The following is a 25,069-nucleotide window of genomic DNA, read 5'->3' as shown; positions in this document are numbered from 1 at the left end:
AAAAGGCATAAATATTAGGAGAATGTGACCTACGCGTTTCGGAGATTCGCTGCCGAGAATGGGCGCGGAGGGAATAAAAATATTTTTTTCAAATATTCACCATAAATAGAGATATTGTTCTAGAGACTTGCAATATGTTTTAAAAAGAAGATAAATGATTGAATATTACTAGACTGTAAGATTTTTATGTTAAAAATGCGTTTTTTGACCATTTCGGTTGAGTCAAGGTTGACCGATCGTAGTTTTTTTCGTACCTATCGTACTTTATATGCAAATATTTCAAAAATGAGAAATGCTACAACCTTCCAATATTTATTGTTATATTGTGCATGTTTTTGCGCACATTCCCATATATAAACCTCTAAAAAAAGCGTAATGTGAAAAGGCAAAAATATTAGGAGAATGTGACCTACGCGTTTCGGAGATTTTCGGCTGAGAATTGGCGCGCGGACGGAATAAAAATTTTTGTTTTTTCAAATATTCACCATAAATCGAGATATTGTTCTAGAGACTTGCAATATGTTTTAAAGTGAAGATAAATGATTGAATATTACTAGTCTGTAAGATTTTTATGTTACAAATGAGTTTTTTGACCATTTCGGTTGAGTCAAAGTTGACCGATCGTAGTTTTTTTCGTACTTATCGTACTTTATATGCAAATATTTCAAAAATGAGAAATGCTACAACCTTCCAATATTTTTTGTTATATTGTGCATGTTTTTGCGCACATTTCCATATATAAACCTCTAAAAATAGCGTAATATGAAAAGGCAAAAATTTTAGGAGAATGTGACCTACGCGTTTCGGAGATTTTTGGCAGAGAATCGTCGCGCGGAGGGGAAAAAAATATTTTTTTCAAAAATTCACCATAAATCGAGATATTGTTCTAGAGACTTGCAATTTCTTTTAAAATGAAGGTAAATGATTGAATATTACTAAACTGTAAGATTTTTATGTTACAAATGCGTTTTTTGACCTTTTCGGTTGAGTCAAAGTTGACCGATCGTAGTTTTTTTCGTACTTATCGTACTTTATATGCAAATATTTCAAAAATGAGAAATGCTACAACCTTCCAGTATTTTTTGTTATATTGTGCATGTTTTTGCGCACATTTCCATATATAAAACTATAAAATAAACATAATATGAAAAGGCACAAATATTAGGAGAATGTGACCTACGCGTTTCTGAGATTTTCGGCCGAGAATCGGCGCTCGAAGGGAAAAAAAATATTTTTTTCAACAATTCAATATAAATCGAGATATTGTTCTAGAGACTTGCAATTTGTTTTAAAATGAAGATAAATGATTGAATATTACTAGACTGTAAGATTTTTGTTACAAATGGGTTTTTTGACCTTTTCGGTTGAGTCTCAGTTGACCGATCGTAGTTTTTTTCGTACTTATCATACTTTATATGCAAATATTTCAAAAATGAGAAATGCTACAACCTTCCAATATTTTTTGTTAATTTGTGCATGTTTTTGCGCACATTTCCATATATAAAACTATAAAATAAGCATAATATGAAAAGGCACAAATATTAGGAGAATGTGACCTACGCGTTTTGGAGATTTTCGGCCGAGAATCGGCGCGCGGAGGGAATAAAAATATTTTTTTCAAATATTCACCATAAATCGAGATATTGTTCTAGAGACTTGCAATTTGTTTTAAAGTGAAGGTAAATGATTGAATATTACTAGACTGTAAGTAATTTGCTTACCCAAAAAAAACCAATATTTATAATATATATATATATTTTTTTTATACGTAAAATATATATATTACATTCTTAGATTCTGGTACCAATACATAAATAAAAGGAATGCAGGTGACACTTCTTTTTTCGCATACAATGAAATGTCTTATTATTATTTTATCATGCTCAGATTCGGATATATAAAAAATTGTAATAAATATAAAAATAAATATAAAATAAATGCAGAATACTCCCTCGTAATCCTGACTCTTCGTTCAATTCTTGTTTTCTCCCTCCTCCATTGAAGAGACTTGCATTTTTTTCCACTTGACATGACGAGGTACAGGTGGAGGAGGGAGACGCACGCCCTTACTGCTGATGGACCCAGCGGCTCCGTGCGCCCTCCGCTGTCGGTTTAGGGGGCACGCTCCAATACATGACCTTAGTGTGGTACTTTCGGTCACACTCCCCTATCCTGCAAAGAGCAATTTTGCAGAGACGACAGAAGCACCGGGTGTGTCTCCTTCTGCTATTCATATGGCACACCCGGCACCGTTTCTGCCTTCGCCCTTGTAAGGCCTCCAGTATGTGATCCCCTGGCTGCAGCCGACACGCAGGGTCCACTACCCGACGAGAAGCGGTGATGGCGGGGCCGGCAGTAAGAGGGGCGTCGTCAGCAGGGGCGGCAGGTCGAGCGAAGTTGGCCCTCCTATTTGCCCTTTCCTCTAGGGGCAGATCTGCAGCTCGGGGCAGGGGGCCAGTTAGTTATGGAAGGCCACTCATCGGGATCGAAGTTGATGAGGGCATTCCCGGCTACCTCTAGGAACTGTATGTGGGTCAACCTCGGAAGATTGTCACCGCGGTACCCACAGTACAGTATGTAGGCATTTTGGAGGGCCAACTGAAGGATGTATTTGAGGAGCTTCTGTGTCCACCTTCTGGTTCTCCTGGCGAAGGGATAGTACTGGATGAGCTGATCAAAGAGATCAACTCCTCCCATGTGCCTGTTGTAGTGTCCAATGACGGTAGGCCGCTCGGTACGAAACTCCTCAAACACAACTCGCCCCTGTTGACGTGTCTTCTTCCGCTGTACGATCTCTTCTTGGATGGGTTCATGACTCGTAATCATGGGGACGAGTCGGACACCCTTCCAACAGATGACGAAGACAGCGCCCTTCCGCCGCCACTCTGTCTCTCCTCTTGCCAGGTGTTGCGGATGACTAGCGAACCTCTTGAGGACATTCGGGGCCCCACGCACCAACCGAAGGGTACCACTGACATGAACACCTGCTTCATACAGTTCCTGGGCCAGGGATACCGAGTTATAATAATTATCCATAAACAGGTGATATCCCTGGTTACGGAAACGTCCCACAAGATTGAATACAGTGTCACGCAGCGTGGAGAAGACCCCGGAATACACTGAAAAGTCCACAACGTATCCAGTGTTGGCCTCGGTAATAAGAAAGAATTTCACACCATATTTCTTTGGCTTCTTGGGGTTATACACTTTTATACTAAGACGTCCTTTGTAAGGCATCATCCCCTCATCCAAAGACAGGTTCTTTCCAGGAATCATGAGATTACTACACCGCTCACGGATATAATCCAACACTGTGCACACTAAAATGAGGCAATCACTGTTATTCCGGGGTATGGCCCTTCGGTTGAAGGCGTTGAAGTACCTGTCCAACGCCAGGAAATTATCAGGGGACATAACGCCAGGCACATTCGGCATACATAAAAAATAATTTCTCCTCCAATATTGCCTGACGCTGACAGCAGGTGTCATACCAAAATAAATGTGGAGCCCCAAAAAATGCGCCATGTCAATGAGGTTGCAACCCCGCCAGTAATACGACAAGGTCGTCCTCAGCTCATACCGGCAGTACCGAGCGTAGTCCACCGTCTCGTGTACCAGGTATTCCAGCAATTCCCGCGTCAGGAAAAGCTGGATGAACCCCAAAACAGTCAGGGGTACTGGTACGGTGATCCCAGGGGTTGCCGTGAAGGGGTGCATGTTAGGAGGGGTGGGGTCCTCCGTCCACCCCTCGTCACTCTCCGACGACCGACCTTCACCTTGGCTGGCGCCGCGCACTGGCACGATATTGCACTCTACCCACCCCCGTTGGCCCATCACCCTCACTTAGGCCTTCACTTTCTGTATCGTCCTCTGCGATAAAACTTGACCCCGTATCCCCACCCTCCCCCTCCTCAGATTCCCCCTCGTAAGCACTGAACCCACTGAATTCGAGCTCACTTTTGGGACGTGAGCCTCGAACGGACATTGGGGGCATATATATTCATCCTCACTTTCATCGGGACTGATGTCCTCATCACTCGATGACCATCCGCCATCAAAATGAGGACTTGCGACATGTTCCCGATCAAGCTCCGATAGATATTCATCTATGTCCCATGGTTGGAGGCCTCCCAAATGCTTACGAATGCCCCCAAGGACGCCCACATGCTTCCTAGGGGTAACCAAAGGCATACGCTGTGTTCCTAAAACTTTCAGCCACACGTGGCCGCACAGAACGGCCTTGAGGCGCGGGGTCATGGTGGGTGCTTGGCCCCTCGCCAGCATCCAGGTCCAAAACTCGCCTTACACGATCCCTTCCGACGGGTAAAACGCGCCTTTCACGGTCCACACGTCGTTGAGACATATCTAGGAATGTCCTGTAGCAACACAAATGCTCAACACAAATGCTCTCGCACAAGTCCAGAAAAACGCGCTTCTGACGAAAGATCGCTCTCGGATGATGCGCTACTGATGCTGGCTGGAGCAAGAAGAAGACATTTCGCGCATGCGCACTTGGGTCACGCTTCAAAACAAAACAAGACCTTGATCCATGAACTCCCAGCATCCCCCAAGGCGCGTGATTCAAAAGTTTTAGGCTGGTAGGCCTATAAGTATTTTTCTGCGAATTTTAAAAAAAAATCTTTTGTATGTCGACGTAAAATACGTCCAGTTGGCACCCGAGAGAGAATTTATCTCTTCGTAAAATACGTCCAGTCGGCGTTTAAGGGTTAATATTGTCTTTATAGAAATACGAAGGAAAATTTGAATGCCCGTATCTCAAAACTATACTTATTGACCTTCAAAATCTATCTTCTCACTTAGTAGTTTTAAAGCTATAACATTGGAATTTGGTATATAACTCAGAAAGACATTTTAGAACAATCAAATAGAGCCCTTTTTTCCAATTTTTGTTTCGTATTTTTTTTTTATAAATTTTTTTTCTCCTGATTTATAGGGTTTATTTTTTGACCATATTGAAAAATTCATATCTAGCAAAAAAATGAATTTTAGAAAAAAAACACTCCATTCGATTGGAGGTCTACATCAGGTCTATATATGGTAGTAATCCCAGATCTTAATATTAAATATCAAGGGAGGAGATAGAATTTGAAAAATGGTTATTTTCGGGATAAATCGCCCTGGCGTCACAAAACCGAAGGTCAGAGGCGAAAATCATATGCGGTTTGGAGATGTCCCAAGTCACCTTAAGTGGTATGAATATCAAAGTCCTGTCCTTAAAAAAGGGCATTAGCCGGCCGGCCCCCTTAAGGGTTAATACATAATAATCCTGTAAAACCATAATGAAACTTAACAAAATTCTTGTTGATTTCATTAAAACAGCTGCGGATCAAGCAATACGGAAGCCAAAGCCCCATCCAACAAAGTCCAATGGTGGTCTGATAAACTAACAGTGTTAATTAATATAAAACACTCAGTAGGGAGACTAGATAATTTAAATAGAAATTTCAGTAAAATAAATAAAAACATTACCAATATTAGAAGGAACTTTACAAAAAAATGACCATATCACTAGAAATTGATTCATTAAAACCTGTATACAACAAAATATCTACAAAATTAAAAAAGGAAGTAATTCAAGGAAGAATAATTTCATGGAGGAAATATGTATCAGATCTCTCTAATACTACTCCCATAAAAAAAATATGGGAAAAATTCAGAAAAATAAATGGTACCCAAGTTAAACCACCTAGACATGCCATATTGAAAGATAGAAAAATGAATACTTGATCCAAAAGAAATAATAAAATAGAAAACTTAGCGAATATAAGTAGCGATAAAAATTTAGATGAACACTTCCGCACAAAGAAAAATAATGTAGAACTAATAACAGTAAACTTCAAAATGCAAGAATATATATATATTATAATAGAAAATTTAATATGGAAGAGTTAGAATATGCTCTCTCGAACAGCTATAAATCGGCTGCAGAAGGTGACAATAATTGTTTTGAGATGATCGACCACTTATCACTTATTACAAGTTTATAATCATTTATGGCTTCAGAATTTATTTCCTGATGAATGGTGTAAAGCTATAACAACTCCTTTCCCCAAACCTGGAAAGGATCCAAGTAATGTAGATAATTACAGACCAATACCTCTTAACATGTTGCTTATGCAGATTACTTGAAAAGATAGTAAATGCTCGAGAAAATAATTTTGCGTTGACTCCAAAGTTTTCCCAGTCGGGGGTGCTGCATCTTGATTTTTTAGCCCGGCTCTTAAGGGTTACCACATATATCCATGTATAAGGCGGCTTTTTAGCTAGGAAAAGGTAAAAAATTGTGGCAAATCTGAGTTTAGTTTATCTTTTGGGTGCCGTACATGTATGCGTATCGTACAACTTTTGAAAACCTTATTTTGAAGATATAAAATTAGCGTATGTACACATAGTATTATAATATAAAATACAAACGTATGTTTACCATGGATCTTTAAAAAGGTTATGCATTACTTCACTGTATCCAATAATATTGTATGTATAGTATTCTCATGTTACTATTGTTTCTTAAAATACAAAAACAGTGATCATGTGCCATTTGCATTGTTTGTTTTTGTGAACGTGAACAATACCATTTGGGAATTTTTGTTTAGACATCAAAATCCGTTGTAAGATAACCCGTGGTGGGTGGGTGGAACATGAGAGGGTAGTTTTGTCCCATCTGCCATACACACTAAAATAACAGTTAAATATGTTTTTTCATACCCAGTAGTTTTGATGAAAATATATTTTTCCAATTTATTATCCTTCCAGAGTAAGTTAAGTGTCTGACAGTGCTTAAAGAGTGTTTATTTAGTTACAATTTGTACTTTGTTTCAGCTTGCTATGGTTATTGGCTATGACACCTATCATGACAAAAGGACTCGTGGGGCTTCATATGGTGGTATTGTCTCTTCAATTAATCAGTCTTGGACCAGATATTTTTCTCAAGTCTCACAGCATAGGAACCAAGAGGAACTTACCAATAATTTTGCCACTGGGGTGAAAAGTAAGAGTAGCTATTATATTTTGTAGGTAGTTCATTCATGATTTTACTTAATTATATTGCTCACCTCTCAACTTCCTTTATTGTGTGGATTTATGAGGAACTCTTCTGAAGGGCGTTGGAAATATGAAGTTCAATATAGACATTTTTTTTTTTTGTTTGAATGCGCATTCACAAAAGTTGAAATACTTAGTGCATCTATATAAGTGATCATTATTATTATAGCTCCAATAGAGCAATCTAATAGTATCAAGAACTAAAATTGAAATTAGCTTTTAAACTAAGATCAGAAGAATTTAAAATACCAGTGGATATATAGTCGTTAATAGCACCCAGCTCTTGACTTCAGTAGCTTTGCTGGCATCAACCTAGGCATAGAAATACCTAGGTTGATACCAGCAAAGCTTTTTAAGTATGCCTCTTCATGGTTCCAAATTTTTTTGAATTAATTTTATATTTTCCAGATGCACTAGCAAAATTTGTTGAGTTCAATGGTGCAACCCCTCAATACGTTTTGGTATATCGAGATGGGGTGGGTGAAGGACAAATTGAATATGTGAAAGAACATGAGATACAAGCTATCAAGGTAAGAACTGGGACCTTATATAGTTTGTCTGTTAGTATGCAGTAATACCCCGAACTTATGCGAGGTTAGGTTCCAGACCCCTTGCACAAGGAGAATTTTCTCGTAGGTTGGGCAGTCTCAAAATATCCTAATAAATGCTTACTTCTAGAGTTTGAACACTAAATATGACCCTAATTGTACTCCCTGAATATTAAGCCAACTTTTAAATGAAATTAAAGTTACTGTAATTTCATTTAAAGTTAGCTTAATACATTACCCATAAAAAAAATTAATAAATGGTTGGTAAAATCATAGGAGTATATGAAGACTACACATATACAACATAGTTCTCTCCTCTTCCCCCTTTTAGAAGTCTTCTCAACCACTTTTGAGAAATTCTTTATTCTGTTTATCTTTGTTTCTGAAATTCCTTTTCATGATCAAACAGTGCTTTTTATTCAGACTAATACACTCTTGAGAGAGAGAGAGAGATTTGACAGCTCTGGACTTGAGCTTCTGTGGAGTGAAAAAGAAAGATTGAGGTTAAGAATCTTTTATACACATCTTGTTATTAGAGTTATATTATTATTATATATTAATAAACATATTGGTATACCATAAAAATTTTCTGGTCTTAGTAAGAGAGAGATAGAGGAGATTTGTTCTTAACTTCTGGAAAGGTTATTTCTTTTAAAATACCATGACAAATTTTGTAGTTACAATTATATTATTATTATTATTATTAGTTATCTTCATCATCATCATTAATAATAATAATTTAAAATATTAACCCTGGATAGGTTTTGGTATATAGCAAAACCTATCCAGGGTAGCAATTTGAGACATGCTCAGAGAGTTTTCAATACTGCCATTTCAAATTTATGTAGTTGGACATATTCAGTTGGATTTACATTTTCAACTGATAAAACGAAAGCAATCTTCTTCTTCAAAGACAAAAGATGGCTGAAGTTCCAAACAATCAAACTCACTTTTATAGCACTAAAGTACAATTTTGTACAAAAATCAAATATCTAGGAGTGATATTTGACCAACATTTAAATTGGAAAGAGCACATCAAATACATCAAAGCCCTTGTCATATTGAAAAAGTTATCACACACTAATTGGGGAGCAAAGCGAGACATTTTATTAATAATATATAAGGCAACAGTCTTATCCATAATAGATTGCTGCTGTCCAATATATTCATCCGCCTCAGAATCTGCATTAAAACCTCTCAATACATTGCACCATGAAGCCATGCGATTTTGCACTGGAGCATTCAGATCATCCCCAACAAACTCGCTTCTGGTAGAGGCAGGTGTGTTGCCCTTGGAACATCATTGTAATTTAATAACAATACGAAGAGGTCTTTCACCACAAGCTAACTTGATAACATAAATCAAATTTTTCAGCCACCAATAGAATCGTCACCACCATGGATGTTAAAACGAATAAAAATATGTACCTCTCTGTCTTACCTACTTGAAAGACAAATGACTAGTACAGAAATGTACCACCAACATGCTTTGGAACACATAAGAAGAAAAGGAGAAAAATTCTCATGGTACATACAGACTGCTCCAAAAATAAAGTTGGAGTAGGAGCATCTGCATATTCGAAAAATATGTTAATCAAAAGAAGCCCACCTTCAATATCATCAGTATTTACTGCCGAAGTTACTGCCATACAAATGGCTCTTGATATGATATCTGAGAAAAAACCAAATGTGTGTATTATTTTCAGTGACTCGCATAGTGCTATAGATGCTATAAGACAGTATAAATCAGGAAACCAAATAGTACAAGAAATACAAATAAAAATTCGTCAACTCTTCCATCAGGATTATCAATAGAAATGTGTTGGATTCCAGCACACGTGGGAATAAAAGGAAATGAAAATGCAGAGACTGCTGCCAAATTTGCCTGCACTATCCCTCCAACAATTTCACATGCTCTAGTGGCAGACTGGATAACATCTGTCAAGCCATTCATATACCAAGATTGGAAAAGAGAATGGTCCTTAGTGCCAACCACAAATAAGCTTAAAAGTATAAAAACTGAAGTGTATATATGGAGGACATCTTCACAAAAAGAAAGATTAAGAGAGGTAATCCTAACAAGGCTTTGTATAGGACACACAAGATTCTTGCATGGTCACTTGATGTTAACACCACATGCTGACCCAATAAAGTGTAATACATGTCAAACACCCATAACAGTACAGCATTTACTTGTTGAATGCCCAAATTGGACCCAACAAAGATCAATTTATCTACTGAATTCAAAAATGAAAAATATTCTTGCAGAAAGCAAAGATTTTTCAGTGAACATCATAATTTTTTTTAAATAAGGCAGGTTTCTTAGTCTAAATTTTTATTCATTTATTTTATCTTATTTTGTTTGTATTATTTTTTTTTCTCAGGATTAATCCCTGAGAACCATCCCGAGAAGAGTCTACTCAAAACTCAGAGGTCTGGAAAAACTAAACCCTATTAATAATAATAATTTGCTATATTGGTACCTTGTTGAAGGTGCATGGGGGTCGAGCTCGACTCTGAGTGTCCAGAAAATTTCGTGAAAATTTTGTTTTTTACTAGAATGCATTACATTTTATTTTCTAAAATCAATTTAACCATTGATAAAAACTACTGAAAAGATAAATCATACCCATCTACAAATTAAATATTTATTATAACTATTAACCCTTAAACGCATATTGGACATATTATATACCGACTAAAATTGTCTGTCGGGTGCTTAACCCTTAAACGTCGAAGCGGTAAAATAAAATGGTCTCCCATATGCCGGAGGTTTCGGAGTGAGCGCGGAAGCGGAAAAAATATTTTTTAAAAAAATCACAGCGCGCTTAGTTTTCAAGATTAAGAGTTCATTTTTGGCTCCTTTTTTTGTCACTGGCTGAAGTTTAGTATGCAACCATCAGAAATGAAAAAAATTATCATTATCATATATAAATTTCATATATAGTTGTATTCAAATCGCGCTGTGCGCAAAACGGTTAAAGGTAACAAGTTACTTTTTTTCGTTGTAATGTACACTAAATTGCGATCATTTTGGTATATACCACATTGTAAAACGATAAAAGTAACAGAGAAAATATTATCACAAAATAATGCATGAATTCGTATCGCACGGACGTAAACAAATATTTTTTTCAAAAATTCACCATAAATCTAAATATTGTCCTAGAAACTTCCAATTTCTTTTGAAATGAAGACAAATGATTGAATATTGCTATACTGTAAGAGTATTAGCTTACAATTGCAGTTTTTGACCATATCTGACAAGTTAAAGTTGACTGAATGTCAATTTTTTTTATATATATTTTTTTATATGCAATTATTTCAGAAATAAGAAAAGCTACAACCTTCAAATATTTTTCGTTTTATTCTACATGAAATTGCGCACATTTTAATTTATAAAACTATGAAATGCCTAATATGAAACGGAGCAAATATTCCGAGAATGGGACGTACGCATTTCGGAGATTTGTGGCGGAGAATCCGCGCGCGGAGGGAAGGAAAGTTTTTTTTTTTTTAAATTCACCATAAATCTAAATATTGTGCTAGAGACTTTGAATTTGTTTTCAAAAATGAAGATAAATGACTGAATTATTAACTATACTGCAAGAGTTTTTTAGAACGTTACAATTTGCGTTTTTTTTCGACCATTTTCGGTAGAGTCAAAGTTGACCGAACGTGGTTTTTTTCAATTTATCGTGATTTATATGCAAATATTTCAAAAATGAGAAAAGCTACAACCTTCAATTATTTATTTTTATACATTCAACTTCCCTGCCAGATATATACTTAGCTATAGACTCCGTTGTCTCCGACAGAATTTCAAATTTCGCGGCACACGCTACCGGTAGGTCAGGTGATCTACCGCCCTGCCCTGGGTGGCAGGACTAGGAACCATTCCCGTTTTCTAATCAGAATTCTTCTGTCGCCCGGACCATCAACATTGTTGTTGGTTCCGGTCTCGATTGGTTTTTCTTTTTTCACCGGCAATTGATCTCTTGACCGACTTTGGTGACGTATCTGGATTGTTGGATTGGCATACGCTTTTGTGGACTTTTGTGGACTTGATTTTGGATTTTCTTTAAAAATGTCTGACTCTGGAATGGTTGTGAGACGTTGTGTGAATGTAGGCTGTAAGGTGAGGTTGCCGAAAGCTTCGGTAGACCCTCACACTGTATGCAAGGGTTGCAGGGAGTATGAATGTTCTTTCACTAATACTTGCAAGGAATGTGAGAATTTGAGTGAGAACGAATGGAAGAATCTAACTAATTATTTTAAAAAGTTAGAGAGAGAAAGAGTGAGGAAGGCTTCTTATAGAAGTTTAAGTAGTTCGAGATCTAATGAACTAATTCCTAGCTTGGGATCTTCCCCAAGGGTAAGTATTGCTACTTCTCCTTCCATTGCAGCCCCTTCTCCTATTGCAGAACCTGTAGATTCAGCGAAAGAACTTGCGGATCTAAAAGCAGCCTTCAAGTTGATGGAAAACAAAATGGCTGCCCTGCAAGGTAAGGCTAGTGATTTTTCAGTGGACAGTGATATGAGTGTCCCCAGTGTAGTGGAGGGGGCATCTGGTCGGCTCCGCAACGCTCCTAGGTCTAGACCTCTTCCAAGCTCACATGCCCAGAGGAGAAGGAATGTCGAAAACCGAAAGGAGGTTGTGGAGAATCCCCACCGATCAGGTGTCCCTTTGGCGGTTTCTGTGACACCCCAGACTGCCAGGGATCGCTATTGCAAAAGCGTCCTGCGTGAGTGTTTTTCGTCGTCGGGATCTTCATCTGCGAGACGTGATTGGAGGGATTCAGATCGCTCTCGACCACTGAAGAGGAGTTGGAAGGCTCTGACGATTGACTCGAGCCCAGAAAACTTCCCTGAGGAGTCATCTTCGGGAGTTAAGAAGGCAAGAAGAGCCATTCTTTCAACCAGAGTGAGAAGGAGTCAGGAGGTGGAGGCTATGGACTCCTCCCCTCCTCCTTCCCCTCCTCCTTCCCCTCCTCCCGAAGAGGATAAAGAGGAGGTTACGAAGAGGTTCATGATGGCCATGCAAGAACAGATTTCGTCTTTTGTAGGAGTCCTTTCAAAGGAGCCTCCTAGAAGGAAAGACACTTCCCTTCCTATCAAAAGATCCTCCAGACGTATGGAGGTATCTGCCGCCAGGATCGATGCTCCTACTCGAGGTGAGGCTTCCTGTATGAACGTGGATGAACCGATCAGACGTCTGGCACCGGCCAGGAGTGAGGAGTCACCCAGGAGGCAGGAGCCAAGAGCCAGGAGTGAGGAGTCACCCAGGAGGCAGGAGCCAAGAGCCAGGAGTGTGGAGTCATCCAGGCAGGAGCCAGGAGTCAAGAGCCAGGAGTCAAGAGCCAGGAGTCAAGAGCCAGGAGTCAAGAGCCAGGAGTCAAGAGCCAGGAGTCAAGAGCCAGGAGTCAGAGCAGAGTCAAGAGCATGGGGAGTCAAGAGCCAGGAGTCAAGAGCAGAGTCAAGAGCCGGAGTCAAGAGCCAGGGTCAGAGCCAGGATTCAAGAGCCAGGAGTCGGAGGCAGGAGTAGGAGACTCATTCCTGGAATTTATGACTCTTCTCCAAATAGAAGCTCCTCTCCTTCAGATCGTAGGAGGTCTTGGAAGGACTCTCCCTCAAAACGAGAGCTTTCTCCTTCGTCTGATCGAGGTTTGGACGATTTGTCTGATGACGAACCTCCTGCAAATGAGGGAATCTCGAATTATAAGGTCTTAGCCTCATTGTTGCTACAAGAGTTTGGAGACACTCTTAGTCCGGGGGCTCCTCCTCCTCCTCGTTCTCTCTTTTCGAGCTCGGCTACGGCAAAATCTTCGGCCTTTCTGAAAATGAAGCCTGCAATTTCTATGAAGAAGGCCCTCCATTCTTTAGATTCTTGGATGGACAAGAAGAAAGAGTTGGGAAAGACTGTATTCTGCATGCCTCCTTCCAAACTCCATGGAAAGAGAGGTATTTGGTATGGGACAGGAGAGACTATGGGTCTTTCTCTTCCTGCCTCGGCAGATGCAGACTTTTCCAATTTAGTGGAGGCCTCTAGACGTCACTCTTTAGGATCGGTCAGATCGACGTGGAGCACTTCGGAGTTGAACCACTTTCTAAAGGGACTTTTTGTCACTTTAGAGGTGTTCAACTTTCTGGATTGGTCACTCGGAGTTCTGGCCAACAAATCTAAAGATCCGGAGTTTCTTAAAAACACAGAGATTCTCCATAGCGTCCTGTCTTGCATGGACAAGGCAGTACAGGACGGTTCGGGAGAAGTGGCTTCCCTTTTTGGTGCTGGTCTTCTGAAGAAGAGATCAGTATATGGATCCCTATTATCAAAAGGGGTTTCTCCGAGCCAGAGGACTGCTTTATTGTTCGCCCCTCTGTCGGATCATCTGTTTCCTTCTCAGTTAGTGAAGGATATATCTCGCTCGCTAACTGAGAAGGCGACACAAGGACTTACTAGTACAAACGTCCAAGAAAGGACGCCCTGTAGTGTCAACGATTAAGAAGGACTCTCGTCCTCCTCAGCAGCCCTTTCGTGGAGGTGCAGCGGCTCGTCCCCCTGCCAGAAAGAAGAGCTCTGACAAGAGAGGAAGGTCTTCCTTTAGACCTTTCAAGAAAGCTAAATGACTTGTTGCTCCTTCAAGCACCAGTGGGCGCCAGACTCCTAAACTTTGCAGGAGTATGGGCAAAAAGGGGAGCCGACCCTTGGTCAATATCGGTCCTAAAGAAAGGATACGTAATCCCCTTCGAGGACAGCCCTCCCCTAACATCTACGCCTCGGGAACTGTCAGCGAGGTACAGAGACCCTGTAATGAGAAAGACTCTCCTTCAAATGGTGGAACAAATGTGGGAAAAGGAGGCCATCGAACTTGTGCAGGATCCACACTCCCCGGGATTTTACAATCGCCTTTTTCTAGTACCAAAGGCATCGGGGGGGGGTGGAGACCAGTACTGGACGTAAGCGCTCTGAATCGCTTTGTTCAGAAAAAGAAGTTCCGTATGGAAACGTCCGCTTCAGTAATGTCGGCTCTTCGTCCAGGAGATTGGATGGTTTCTCTGGCCTTGCAAGATGCGTATTTCCACGTTCCCATTCACCATTTGTCAAAGAAATATCTTCGGTTTGTAATAGGAGACAAGATTTTTCAATTCAGGGCTCTGTGCTTCGGTCTGTCTACAGCTCCGCAGGTATTCACCAACCTGATGGCGAATGTGGCAAGATGGCTTCACCTAGAGGAATCACATCTCCCTCTACTTAGACGACTGGCTGATCAGGGCCAAGTCGGAGATTCAGTGCTTGGAGAGGACTTATCAGTAACAAGAAAACATGATAGAATCGCTGGGATTACTCGTGAACCTCGAGAAGTCGCAGCTGATCCCCAGCCAGAGCTTGGTCTATCTGGGGATTCAGATGGATTCTCGGGGTTTTCGAGTATTTCCTTCGCGAGAAAGAATCACTTGAGGTTTGTCGAAAATCTCGAGCTTCTTAGAGAGAAAGAGCAGTTCAGCGAGGGATTATCTGAGCCTTTTAGGGACCCTGTCCTCACTAGAAAAGTTCTTCTCTCTGGGGAGGCTTCACCTTCGCCCTCTTCAGTTTTTCCTGAAAGGGGAGTGGAGTTGGAAGACTGGACAACTCTCGGACATCTTCCCGCTTCCACAAGAGATAAAAGATCACTTGAAGTGGTGGATCCTTCCTCTTCAAAAGAACGAAGGCGTATCGCTTGCCCTGCAGAACCCAGACCAAGTGTTATATTCCGACGCTTAGGAGTCGGGATGGGGAGCGACGCTAGGAGCAAGGGAGGTGTCAGGCACCTGGACAAAGGAACAGGTGTCCTGGCACATCAATTGCAAGGAACTAGTGGCCATACACCTAGCCTTAAAGTTCTTCGAAGAGATAGTCAGAGGCGGGGTGATACAGATAAACTCGGACAACACCACGGCTCTGGCTTACATACGCAAGCAAGGAGGCACGCACTCTTTCTCCCTCTTTCAGTTAACAAAACACCTGTTAACCTGGACAGAAGAAAAGAGGCATAACTCTCCTCACAAGATTTGTACAAGGGATAAAGAATGTGAGAGCGGACAGACTGAGCAGGAGGAATCAGGTCCTTCCCACAGAATGGACTCTACACGAAGAAGTGTGTCGAAGTCTTTGGTCCATGTGGGGGAGACCTCACATAGGCCTGTTTGCGACGTTCCTCTCCAAAAGAGTAGAGATCTTTTGCTCTCTAGTGGAAGATCCGAGAGCCTTCGCAATAGATGCGTTTCTCCTGGATTGGTCGGGTGTGGACGCCTACGCCTTTCCCCCGTTCAAGATCCTGGGGGAAGTGCTCAGGAAGTTCGTAGCTTCAAAGAGCACGAAGTTGACACTTAATAGCTCCATTTTGGCCAGCCCAGAATGGTTTCACGGAGGGTACTGGGTGGTGGATAGTGGTAACTTCCCCAGATCTCTTCCAAACAGACCAGATCTACTCAGACAAAACCCCACTTTGAGAGGTTTCATCACAAACCTCCCAGGTCTCGCTCTGACTGCCTTTCGACTATCGAAAGACTTGTCAGAGCGAGGGGCTTTTCTCGCAAGGCTGCGGGCTCTATCGCTCGAGCCCGCAGAGCTTCGACGAGAAGAGTATACCAATCGAAGTGGGAAGTCTTTAGGAGGTGGTGTAAGAGTCAGAAGCTGTCCTCCTCCAGTACCTCTATAGTTAATATTGCAGATTTCCTCCTTTTCCTGAGAGAGGAATCACACCTATCTGTCTCAACTATAAAGGGATACAGAAGCATGCTGTCTTCAGTATTTAGAAATCGAGGGCTAGAAATTGCAGTCAACAAAGATCTACACGATTTAATTAGATCCTTTGAAACTTCAAAAGCAGCAACTCTTAGAACACCTAGTTGGAATCTGGACGTGGTCCTGAAATTCCTTTCCTCGGATAAATTCGAGCCTTTACATCTGGCTTCCTTCCGCGACGTCACTAGGAAATGCTTATTCCTGTTGTCTCTCGCTACAGCCAAGAGGACGAGCGAATTGCACGCTCTGGATTCCACAGTGGGGTTCAAAGGAGATGCTGCCATCTGCTCGTTCCAGACAATGTTTCTGGCGAAGAACGAAAACCCGTCAAAACCTTGGCCCAGAAGCTTTGAAGTAAAAGGTCTATCTAACCTCGTAGGCAGAGAGACAGAGAGGTCTCTCTGTCCAGTGAGAGCTCTTAAATTTTATTTAGAGAGGAAGAGACAGATGGGAGCTTGTCAACAAGGTCTTTGGTGTGCTGTGAAGAACCCCAAAAGACTCATGTCCAAAAACGCCTTGTCTTTCTTTTTTGAGAAGCGTCATTACGGACGCACACAAGAACTGCTCGGAGGAATCCTTCGGTCTTCTAAAGGTTAAGACCCATGAGGTGAGAGCAGTAGCAACGTCCTTGGCGTTCCAAAAGAATATGTCTCTTAAAAATATCATTGAGACTATGTATTGGAGGTGCAATTCAGTGTTTGCATCTCATTATCTGAAGGATGTGAGAGTGACTTATGAGAAGTGCTTCTCTCTAGGTCCATTTGTATCAGCAGATACAGTGCTGGGTCTTGGAGCAAAGACTGATCCTTAAAAATATTTTGATTTTATCGTACATAAACCCTCTTGTCAGATATGTGCTTGGTTTTCTATTAGCAAGCTCACGGATGTCGCACGGGCGCATAGTGTCATTGCTGGTAGGGGATCAAGGGTATGTATGGCTAGTCGGGGAGTACAAAATTTTTTTTGTATATTTTGTATAAATGAAAGTGTAATTATGTTTCGAGTTTTTGGTTGTTTGTAAGGAGTTCGGGGATAACTCCTTGCAATCTTAGAACTAAAATAGATGTTAGGATCAGGTGATCGGGATCGGTGTTGTGCTCCTTGAACAAGGTGTATTGTCATGTTAGTGGAATAGCACCCAATGACAAAGGCCTTTAGGCTCTGCCGAGTAAGTGGATAAGACCCCATTGGCAGACCCACAAGAACTCTTAGCCATAGATCAATATCTCGCTGAGGCTCTTGAGGCTAAGCAGACTCCAAGGCAGTAGCCGCGAAGTCTTCAGCCTAATAAGGTAGGAACCAAGGTTTATTAATACCTACAACATATGTTGTTTACCTGTCTATTTCAGTAGTTAGCTGTCTCTTACCCACCACCAATGGGTGCTAATCAGCTAAGTATATATCTGGCAGGGAAGTTGAATGTATAAAAATGATATTGTCATGTTACAATAAAGTTTTATACATACTTACCTGACAGATATATACGATTAATGGCCCACCCAGCCTCCCCGCAGGAGACAGGTGGAAGAGAAGAATTCTGATTAGAAAACGGGAATGGTTCCTAGTCCTGCCACCCAGGGCAGGGCGGTAGATCACCTGACCTACCGGTAGCGTGTGCCGCGAAATTTGAAATTCTGTCGGAGACGACGGAGTCTATAGCTAAGTATATATCTGTCAGGTAAGTATGTATTAAAACTTTATTGTAACATGACAATATCATTGTTGTATTCTACATGAAATTGCGCACATTTTCATACATAAAACTTTATGTAATGGCTAATTTAAAATGGTGCAAATATTACCACAATCGCATGTATAATTTTTTCGGAAGAGTTACCGTGCGGATGTAAAGAAAATGTTGTTATTTTCATAAATTCACCATAAATCAAAATATTGTGCTAGAGACTTCCAATTTGTTGCAAAATGAAGGTAAATGATTGAATATTACTAGAATATAAGCGTTTTAGCTTACAATTGCGTTTTTCGACCATTTCGGTAGAGTCAAAGTTGACCGAAGGTTGAAAATTTGTCACATCATTTTTTATATGAAAATATTTCAAAATTGATAAAAGCTACAACCATGGGTTTGTTTTGTTGTATTGTGCATGAAATTGCGCACATTTCCATATATAAAACTTTATGTAACGGCTAATTTTAAAATGGTGCAAACATTACCACAATCGCATGTATGATTTTTTTCGGAAGAGTTACCGCGCGGACGTTAGGAAAGAGTTTTTTCATAAATTCACCATAAATCGAAATATTGTGCTAGAGACTTCGATTAGTTGGAAAATTAAGGTAAATGATTGAATATTACTAAAATATAAGAGTTTTAGCTTACAATTGCGTTTTTCGACCATTTCGGTAGAGTCAAAGTTGACCGAAGGTTGAAATTTTGGCACTTATCGTTATTTATATGAAAATATCTCAAAACTGATAAAAGCTATAATCATGAGTATTTTATTGTTGTATTCTACATAAAAATGCACACATTTTCATATATAATACTCCATGTAACGGCTAATTTAAAATGGTACAAAAATTATGTCAGTGACGAAATAATTTCCGAGATGTGTCACAGATACTTTTTAGTGCGGCATGAAAGAAATTCGCGCTTGTGCACCTGCATAACGATTGTAAGCAAAACAACACCCAAATCCGTGAACTCCCAGCATCCCCCAAGGCGCGTGATTCCAGAGTTTTCGGCTGGTAGGCCTAAAAGTATATTTTGCGAATTTTTAAAAAAACTTTTGTATGTCGACGTAAAATAAGTCAGTCGGCACCCTAGAGACAAAAAATGTTGACGTAAAATACGTCCAGTCGGCGTTTAAGGGTTAATTGACGTATGATACATCGACCACACACTTTTTTTAAATATTTGCGGAAAAAATAGTTATAGGCATAGTTTGCAAGAAATTTGAAATCACTCGCCTTGAGGGATGCTGGGAATTCACAGATCAAGTTGTTGTTTTGTTTACAAGTGTTACCCAGGCTTGCATGCGCGAATTTCTTTCTTCTTGCACTATAAAGCATCAGCGACGCGTCTCAGAAATTCTTTCGTCACTGTCGTAATGTTTGCACAGTTTTATATTTGCCGTTGCATAGAGTTTATATATATGAAAATGTGTGCAATTTCATATAGAATACAACAAAAAACAACCCATGGTTGTAGCTTTTATCAGTTTTGAAATATTGTCATATAAATAACGATGTGCCAAAATTTCAACCTTTGCTCAACTTTGACTCGACCGAAATGGTCGGGGAGGGGGGGATTCTAAGCTAAAGCTCTTACATTCTAGTAATATTCAATCATTTACCTTCATTTTGCAACAAATTGGAAAACTCTAGCACAATATTTTGATTTATGGTGAATTTGTGAAAAACCTTTTCCTTGCATCCGCGGACTGTAACTGCTGAAAATGTCATTCTTTCATCAGTTTGTCGTAATGTTTGCACAATTTTATATTAGCCGTTACATAAAATTTTATATTTGAAAATGTGTGCAATTTCATGTAGAATACAACAAAAATAAATCATGGTTGTAGCTTTTATCAGTTTTGAAATATTTTCATATAAGTAACGATAAATAGAAAAGATTCGACCTTCGGTCAAATTCAACTCTACCAAAATGGTCAAAAACTGCAATTGTAAGCTGAAACACTTACAGTCTAGTAATATTAAATCAATTGCCTTCATTTTGCAACAAATTGGAAGTCTCTAGCACAATATTTCGATTTATGGTGAATATTTGAAAAAAAAAAAATGAAATTTACGTCCGCGCATTACTAAATTCATGCGTTCATTTTATGTGATTAATATTTTTCTGTTTTGCCTTGCTTTGAAGGTTTTACAATTCGTTATATATCAAAATCATCGCAATTTAGTGTATAATACAACAACAAAATTAACTCGTAAGCTTTAACCATTTTGCTCTGCGCAATTTGTATACAATTATATATGAAATTTTTTTTTGTGCTGTTATATATTCCAATATTTATATATGATGATATTTTTTATAATTTCTGATAGTTGCATACTAAACTTCAGGTAATGACAAAAAAGGAGCCAAAAATGAACTCTGAATCTTAAAAACTAAGCGTGCTGTGTGATTTGAAAAAAAAAAAAAAAAAAAAACTTTCCGCTTCGGGTCTAACTTTTGAACGCTGCCGGCATATTAGAAGCACTTTGGTAAATAGCGGTCCCCGGGTTACGAAGGGGGTTCCGTTCTTAAGACGCGTCGTAACCCGAAAATCGTCGTAAGCCGGAACGATGTTCTTGAAAACACGTCCACAGGGAAAATTTCACTAATTTGCAATTTTTCTTAGGGCCGTATCTCTAAAATTATCACTAATTTACTTTTTTCATGTGCAACACTGTGTATTCACAAATTACTGTATATTTTCATTAAAATACAAGAGAGAGGGAGAGGGGTGACACTCTCTCTTCATAACAGGACAAGATTTACCAGGAAGTTCATTGAATCTGACATTAAGAATTTATAGCCCGATAAGTGTTCTAGGGTTCAGCTACAACTTTGTTTGAATTTAACAGTTATGTTTCCATGCTGATCTTTGATATATAGAGAACAAAGTTATTACCTAGAAATATATCAGTCCTATTCTACATAACGTGATTGTTTACTATCATGCAATTGTTGAAATACAAGCCAAATGGATGTTGTTAACCAGTTCGGTTGTACTTTGGAAAACGTTTCTCGCTCGGTTGTTCATGGCTGTACACATTTACCTAACGAGTATAACATTCAAACAATACTTTCATCATTCTCTTTTGCAGTTGTTTGTGTTTCTCTCTCTCTCTCTCTCTCCCTCTCCAGAAGATGGGATAAGCTTTTGTAATTTGGTCCTGATTGTACACTGTTGCATGCAGCTGTTACAATCGCAATTTTAAAATATTTTCAAAATATTGTCGTATAAGTATTCATTGCTAATCCCATCGTAAAATTGGATTATCGTGAGACTAATTATCGTAACTTGAGCACTACTTGTACATCAGCAACTATACTCTGTTTTTTTCCATCTGTCCACCCGCCTGTGGTGTTTGCGTATGGTAACACTGCATCTCTGGCTTTAGGTAAATAAAAGGATATCTATGTGTACATTTGCAACTGAAAAGTGTTTTGACAATTTACTGTATGCAAATTACACCGTTAATATTCGAAATAGGATATTATTATAATTGTTGAATGTAACTATCTAAAGCCTGGGATGCAGTGTTACCATACGCAAACACCACAGGCTGGTGGACAGATGGGAAAAAACAGAGTATAGCCTGTCACCTATTTGCAAACAAAATCATGGCCTGACGGCCATTTGAAATGAGGTAAACAAAATCATAGGGGTGACCTGTTTCAGTGATGAGCCATTAAGAGTGGAGAAACACCCTCTGCATGTAACAGCTTAAAAATAAAATGCATTAAACAAAATATTTTACCTTTGGCAGTTGACATACCAGCACTGATATTTCTGCTTATTGAAACAGTTCTTTTATTAAAGCTAAATAGTTTTCATATATTCCGTTTACTTACTATCCAGAATATCCTATGAATTAGTTTTCGTTCCTTAACTCATTAATATACATCAGCCTAATATACAGTAATACTTTGGGTTACGAACCGATTAGTATACGAATTTTTTAACTTACGAAGTGACGCCCTCATTCTGGAATAGGAATTTCACTTGGAATACGAATGCGCGAATTTCTATCATGGGAGGCCGCCTGCTTTGTTTACATCGGACATCGGATGAGCGTGGGATCTGCGAACGCATTTTTTTCGGCCAAAACTTAACGAGGGTCACGTGACTTCCTCCCGCGCATCCCTTGACCCGTTTTAAACCATAACTCTTTCACTATCTCGCTGGTGTTAAGATTGAACGCATCTGTCCGTGATACGCTCTCAAATTTGTTTAGTGATTTGCGCACGTGTTGTGTTTCCGTGATAGTGCTTATACATTACTATTACCCAAATACTAAAGACAATGGCTCCTAAGATGACGAAGGCAAGCAGCAAGAAGGAAAGCATAAGAAAGGAGATGATTACAGTCGAAATGAAGAAGGAAATTATCCAAATGCATGATAAAGGCGAGCGCGTGAAAGACATTGCAGCATTCTTCAAGCGGTCGCAATCAACGATCTGCACTATTTTGAAGAAAAAGGAAGAAATTAAAGCCAGTAAAGCATCAAAAGGTGTCACAGTATTGACGAAACAACGGCCTTATTCTTCGCGACGAATGTAGAAAAATTTGCTCATGGTTTGGATAAACGAGAAGCAGCTGGCAGGAGATTCCATAAGTGAGAGCATCATTTGCGAAAAGGCTCGTAAGATCTACGAAGATTTGAGTAAAAATGAGCCAGGCACATCAGCAGACAGTGAAAAAGACAGTTTTAAGGCGAGCCGTGGCTGGTTCGAGAATTTTAAGAGAAGGACTGGCATCCACAGTGTTGTTCGCCATGGTGAGGCTGCAAGCTCAGATACGAAGGCGGCAGAGGCTTACGTAAAGTTTAAAAGGCTCGTGGATTCCGAGAAATACCTCCCCCAACAAGTCTTCAATTGCGACAAGACAGGGTTATTCTGGAAGAAGATGCCCAGGAGGACGTTCATTACGGCAGAAGAGAAGGCACTTCCCGGTCACAAGCCCATGAAAGACCGTCTAACCCTACTGTTTTGTGCTAATGCAAGCGGGGATTGCAAGGTTAAGCCTCTCCTCGTGTATCACTCGGAAAATCCACGCGCCTTTAAGAAAAACAACGTGCAGAAGAAGCTGTTGCACGTTATGTGGCGGTCTAATACAAAGGCTTGAGTGACAAGGATCTTGTTCGTCGAGTGGATGAACGAGGTTTTTGGTCCCGAGGTGAAGAAGTATCTCCGGGAAAAGGACCTCCCATTCAAAGCCTTACTTGTGATGGACAATGCTCCTGCCCATCCTCCATCCGTTGAAGAGGACTTACTGGACGAATTCAAGTTCATTAAAGTCAAAGTTCTTGCCCGCCAACACCACTCCAATACTCCAGCCCATGGACCAGCAAGTTATCGCCAATTTCAAGAAATTGTATACGAAGGCTATGTTCCAGCGCTGCTTTGAGATGACGGAAGGCACCAACCTTACCCTCAGAGAGTTTTGGAAGGATCACTACTCTGTTTACAACTGCCTCAATCTGATTGACAAAGCCTGGCAGGGAATCACCAGGAGAACCCTCAATTCTGCATGGAAGAAACTGTGGCCCGACTGCGTTGCTGAACGAGATTTTGAGGGGTTCGAAACCGTCGAGAAGGGGGCAGTTGAAGACGAGATTGTATCCTTGGGCATGTCCTTAGGGCTGGAGGTTGACACGGACGACATCGAGGACCTCCTGACTGGAGCATGGGCAGCAGCTGATGACCGACGAGCTGTTGGAGCTACACAAGGAGCAACAGAGACGGTAACGGAGGAGATCTCATCTGAGGAGAGGGGGGGGGAAGACGCTGCACAGCGCTTCCTTCGAGCGAGATCAAGGATTTTTTTAAACACTGGGAAATTGTTAAAAGTTTTATCGAGAAAAATCACCCGAATAAGGCTGCGTCAGGGCGTGCAACAAATTTGTTTATCGATATGGGGTGGGTCATTTCTATAAAATTTTAAAGAACAGGCAAAAGCAAGCCTCCATAGAAAAATATTTTTTTCAAAATTGTGAAAGACGACACAGTGTCGCGTAAGCGTAAAATTAGTGATTGTAGTGAATGGTGCTCTCTAGAGAAAGAACCAGAAAGTCTTCCAGAAGTGTTCACGGAGGGAGATTTCCCCCCCAAGCCATAAATCTCTCCTCCTCACCCTTCCCCTCCTCCCGTCTCCGTCAAGCCAGCAGCCACACTCGCAAAGGGTAAAGTTCAGGTTTTACTGTGCATGCATATTAAATCTAGTGTTTATATTTAATTTCATTCTTCAATTTTATAATTTTATGTAATTCCTACACGAATTTTCAACCTTAGTGAACAAAAATAAATGAAAAATATGAATGAAATGGTCATTCATGGTCGGGTGGAACGCATTATTTGCTTTTTATAACATTCTTATGGGAAAATCCATTTAGGTTACGAATTTTTTAGGTTACGAAGCAGGTTGTGGAACGGATTAAATTCGTAACCCAAGGTATTACTGTATCTATATTGTAACCTGATGAATAAAATTTACCGGATTTTTAATGGTAATGGAAGCTTTTTAATAAATGTTTATTTTAATTTTCTTTGTATGTTTGTTTATACAGCAATGCTTTGAGACATGCAAGATAAACCCAAAGTTTGCGTTTATCATTGTGTCAAAGCGGATCACAACTCGAATCATGTCTGATATGAGGGGTCGCCCAGATAACCCATCTCCTGGCACAGTGGTTGATGATGTCATAACATTACCAGAAAGGTGAGTTTATTTAAATTTTCCATCATTAATGCAGTGTAAAGTATTTGTCAGCATTTGGAAATTGCAGTACAGTAGGGCCTCGATAATCGCGGGGGATAGGGCCCAGAACTTCCCGTGATAAGTAAATACCCGTAGAGAGAGAGAGCAGCTTAGCTCGAGAATAACGTAATGAAATTTGTATTTTAAATATTTTTATGGCGATAAGAAATGAAACATGGATAGTTATAAGATATTCTCTTGTACAGGCGGCCCTCGGTTAGCGG

At 40.0% G+C, this 25,069-nt stretch overlaps 2 protein-coding genes across 2 annotated transcripts in view; one reads left to right on the top strand and one right to left on the bottom strand.

Annotated features, from left to right (window-relative positions):
* Nucleotides 1–25,069, bottom strand: part of LOC135215315 (piwi-like protein Siwi) — a 360,399-nt gene that overhangs the window by 147,176 nt on the left and 188,154 nt on the right. The window lies entirely within an intron of this gene.
* LOC135215579 (piwi-like protein Siwi) overlaps nucleotides 1–25,069 on the top strand; it is a 327,956-nt gene that overhangs the window by 247,783 nt on the left and 55,104 nt on the right. The window contains exons 10-12 of the mRNA XM_064250442.1: nucleotides 6,841–7,009; nucleotides 7,471–7,592; nucleotides 24,655–24,806. Coding sequence (XP_064106512.1) covers nucleotides 6,841–7,009; nucleotides 7,471–7,592; nucleotides 24,655–24,806 — 443 coding nt within the window. The remainder of the gene's footprint in view (nucleotides 1–6,840; nucleotides 7,010–7,470; nucleotides 7,593–24,654; nucleotides 24,807–25,069) is intronic.

Source organism: Macrobrachium nipponense, chromosome 5 (assembly GCF_015104395.2).
Source record: "Macrobrachium nipponense isolate FS-2020 chromosome 5, ASM1510439v2, whole genome shotgun sequence".
Taxonomy (NCBI): domain Eukaryota; kingdom Metazoa; phylum Arthropoda; class Malacostraca; order Decapoda; family Palaemonidae; genus Macrobrachium; species Macrobrachium nipponense.
The sequence above is the reverse complement of the archived record's forward strand: the minus strand, read 5'-3'. Positions and strand labels throughout refer to the sequence as shown.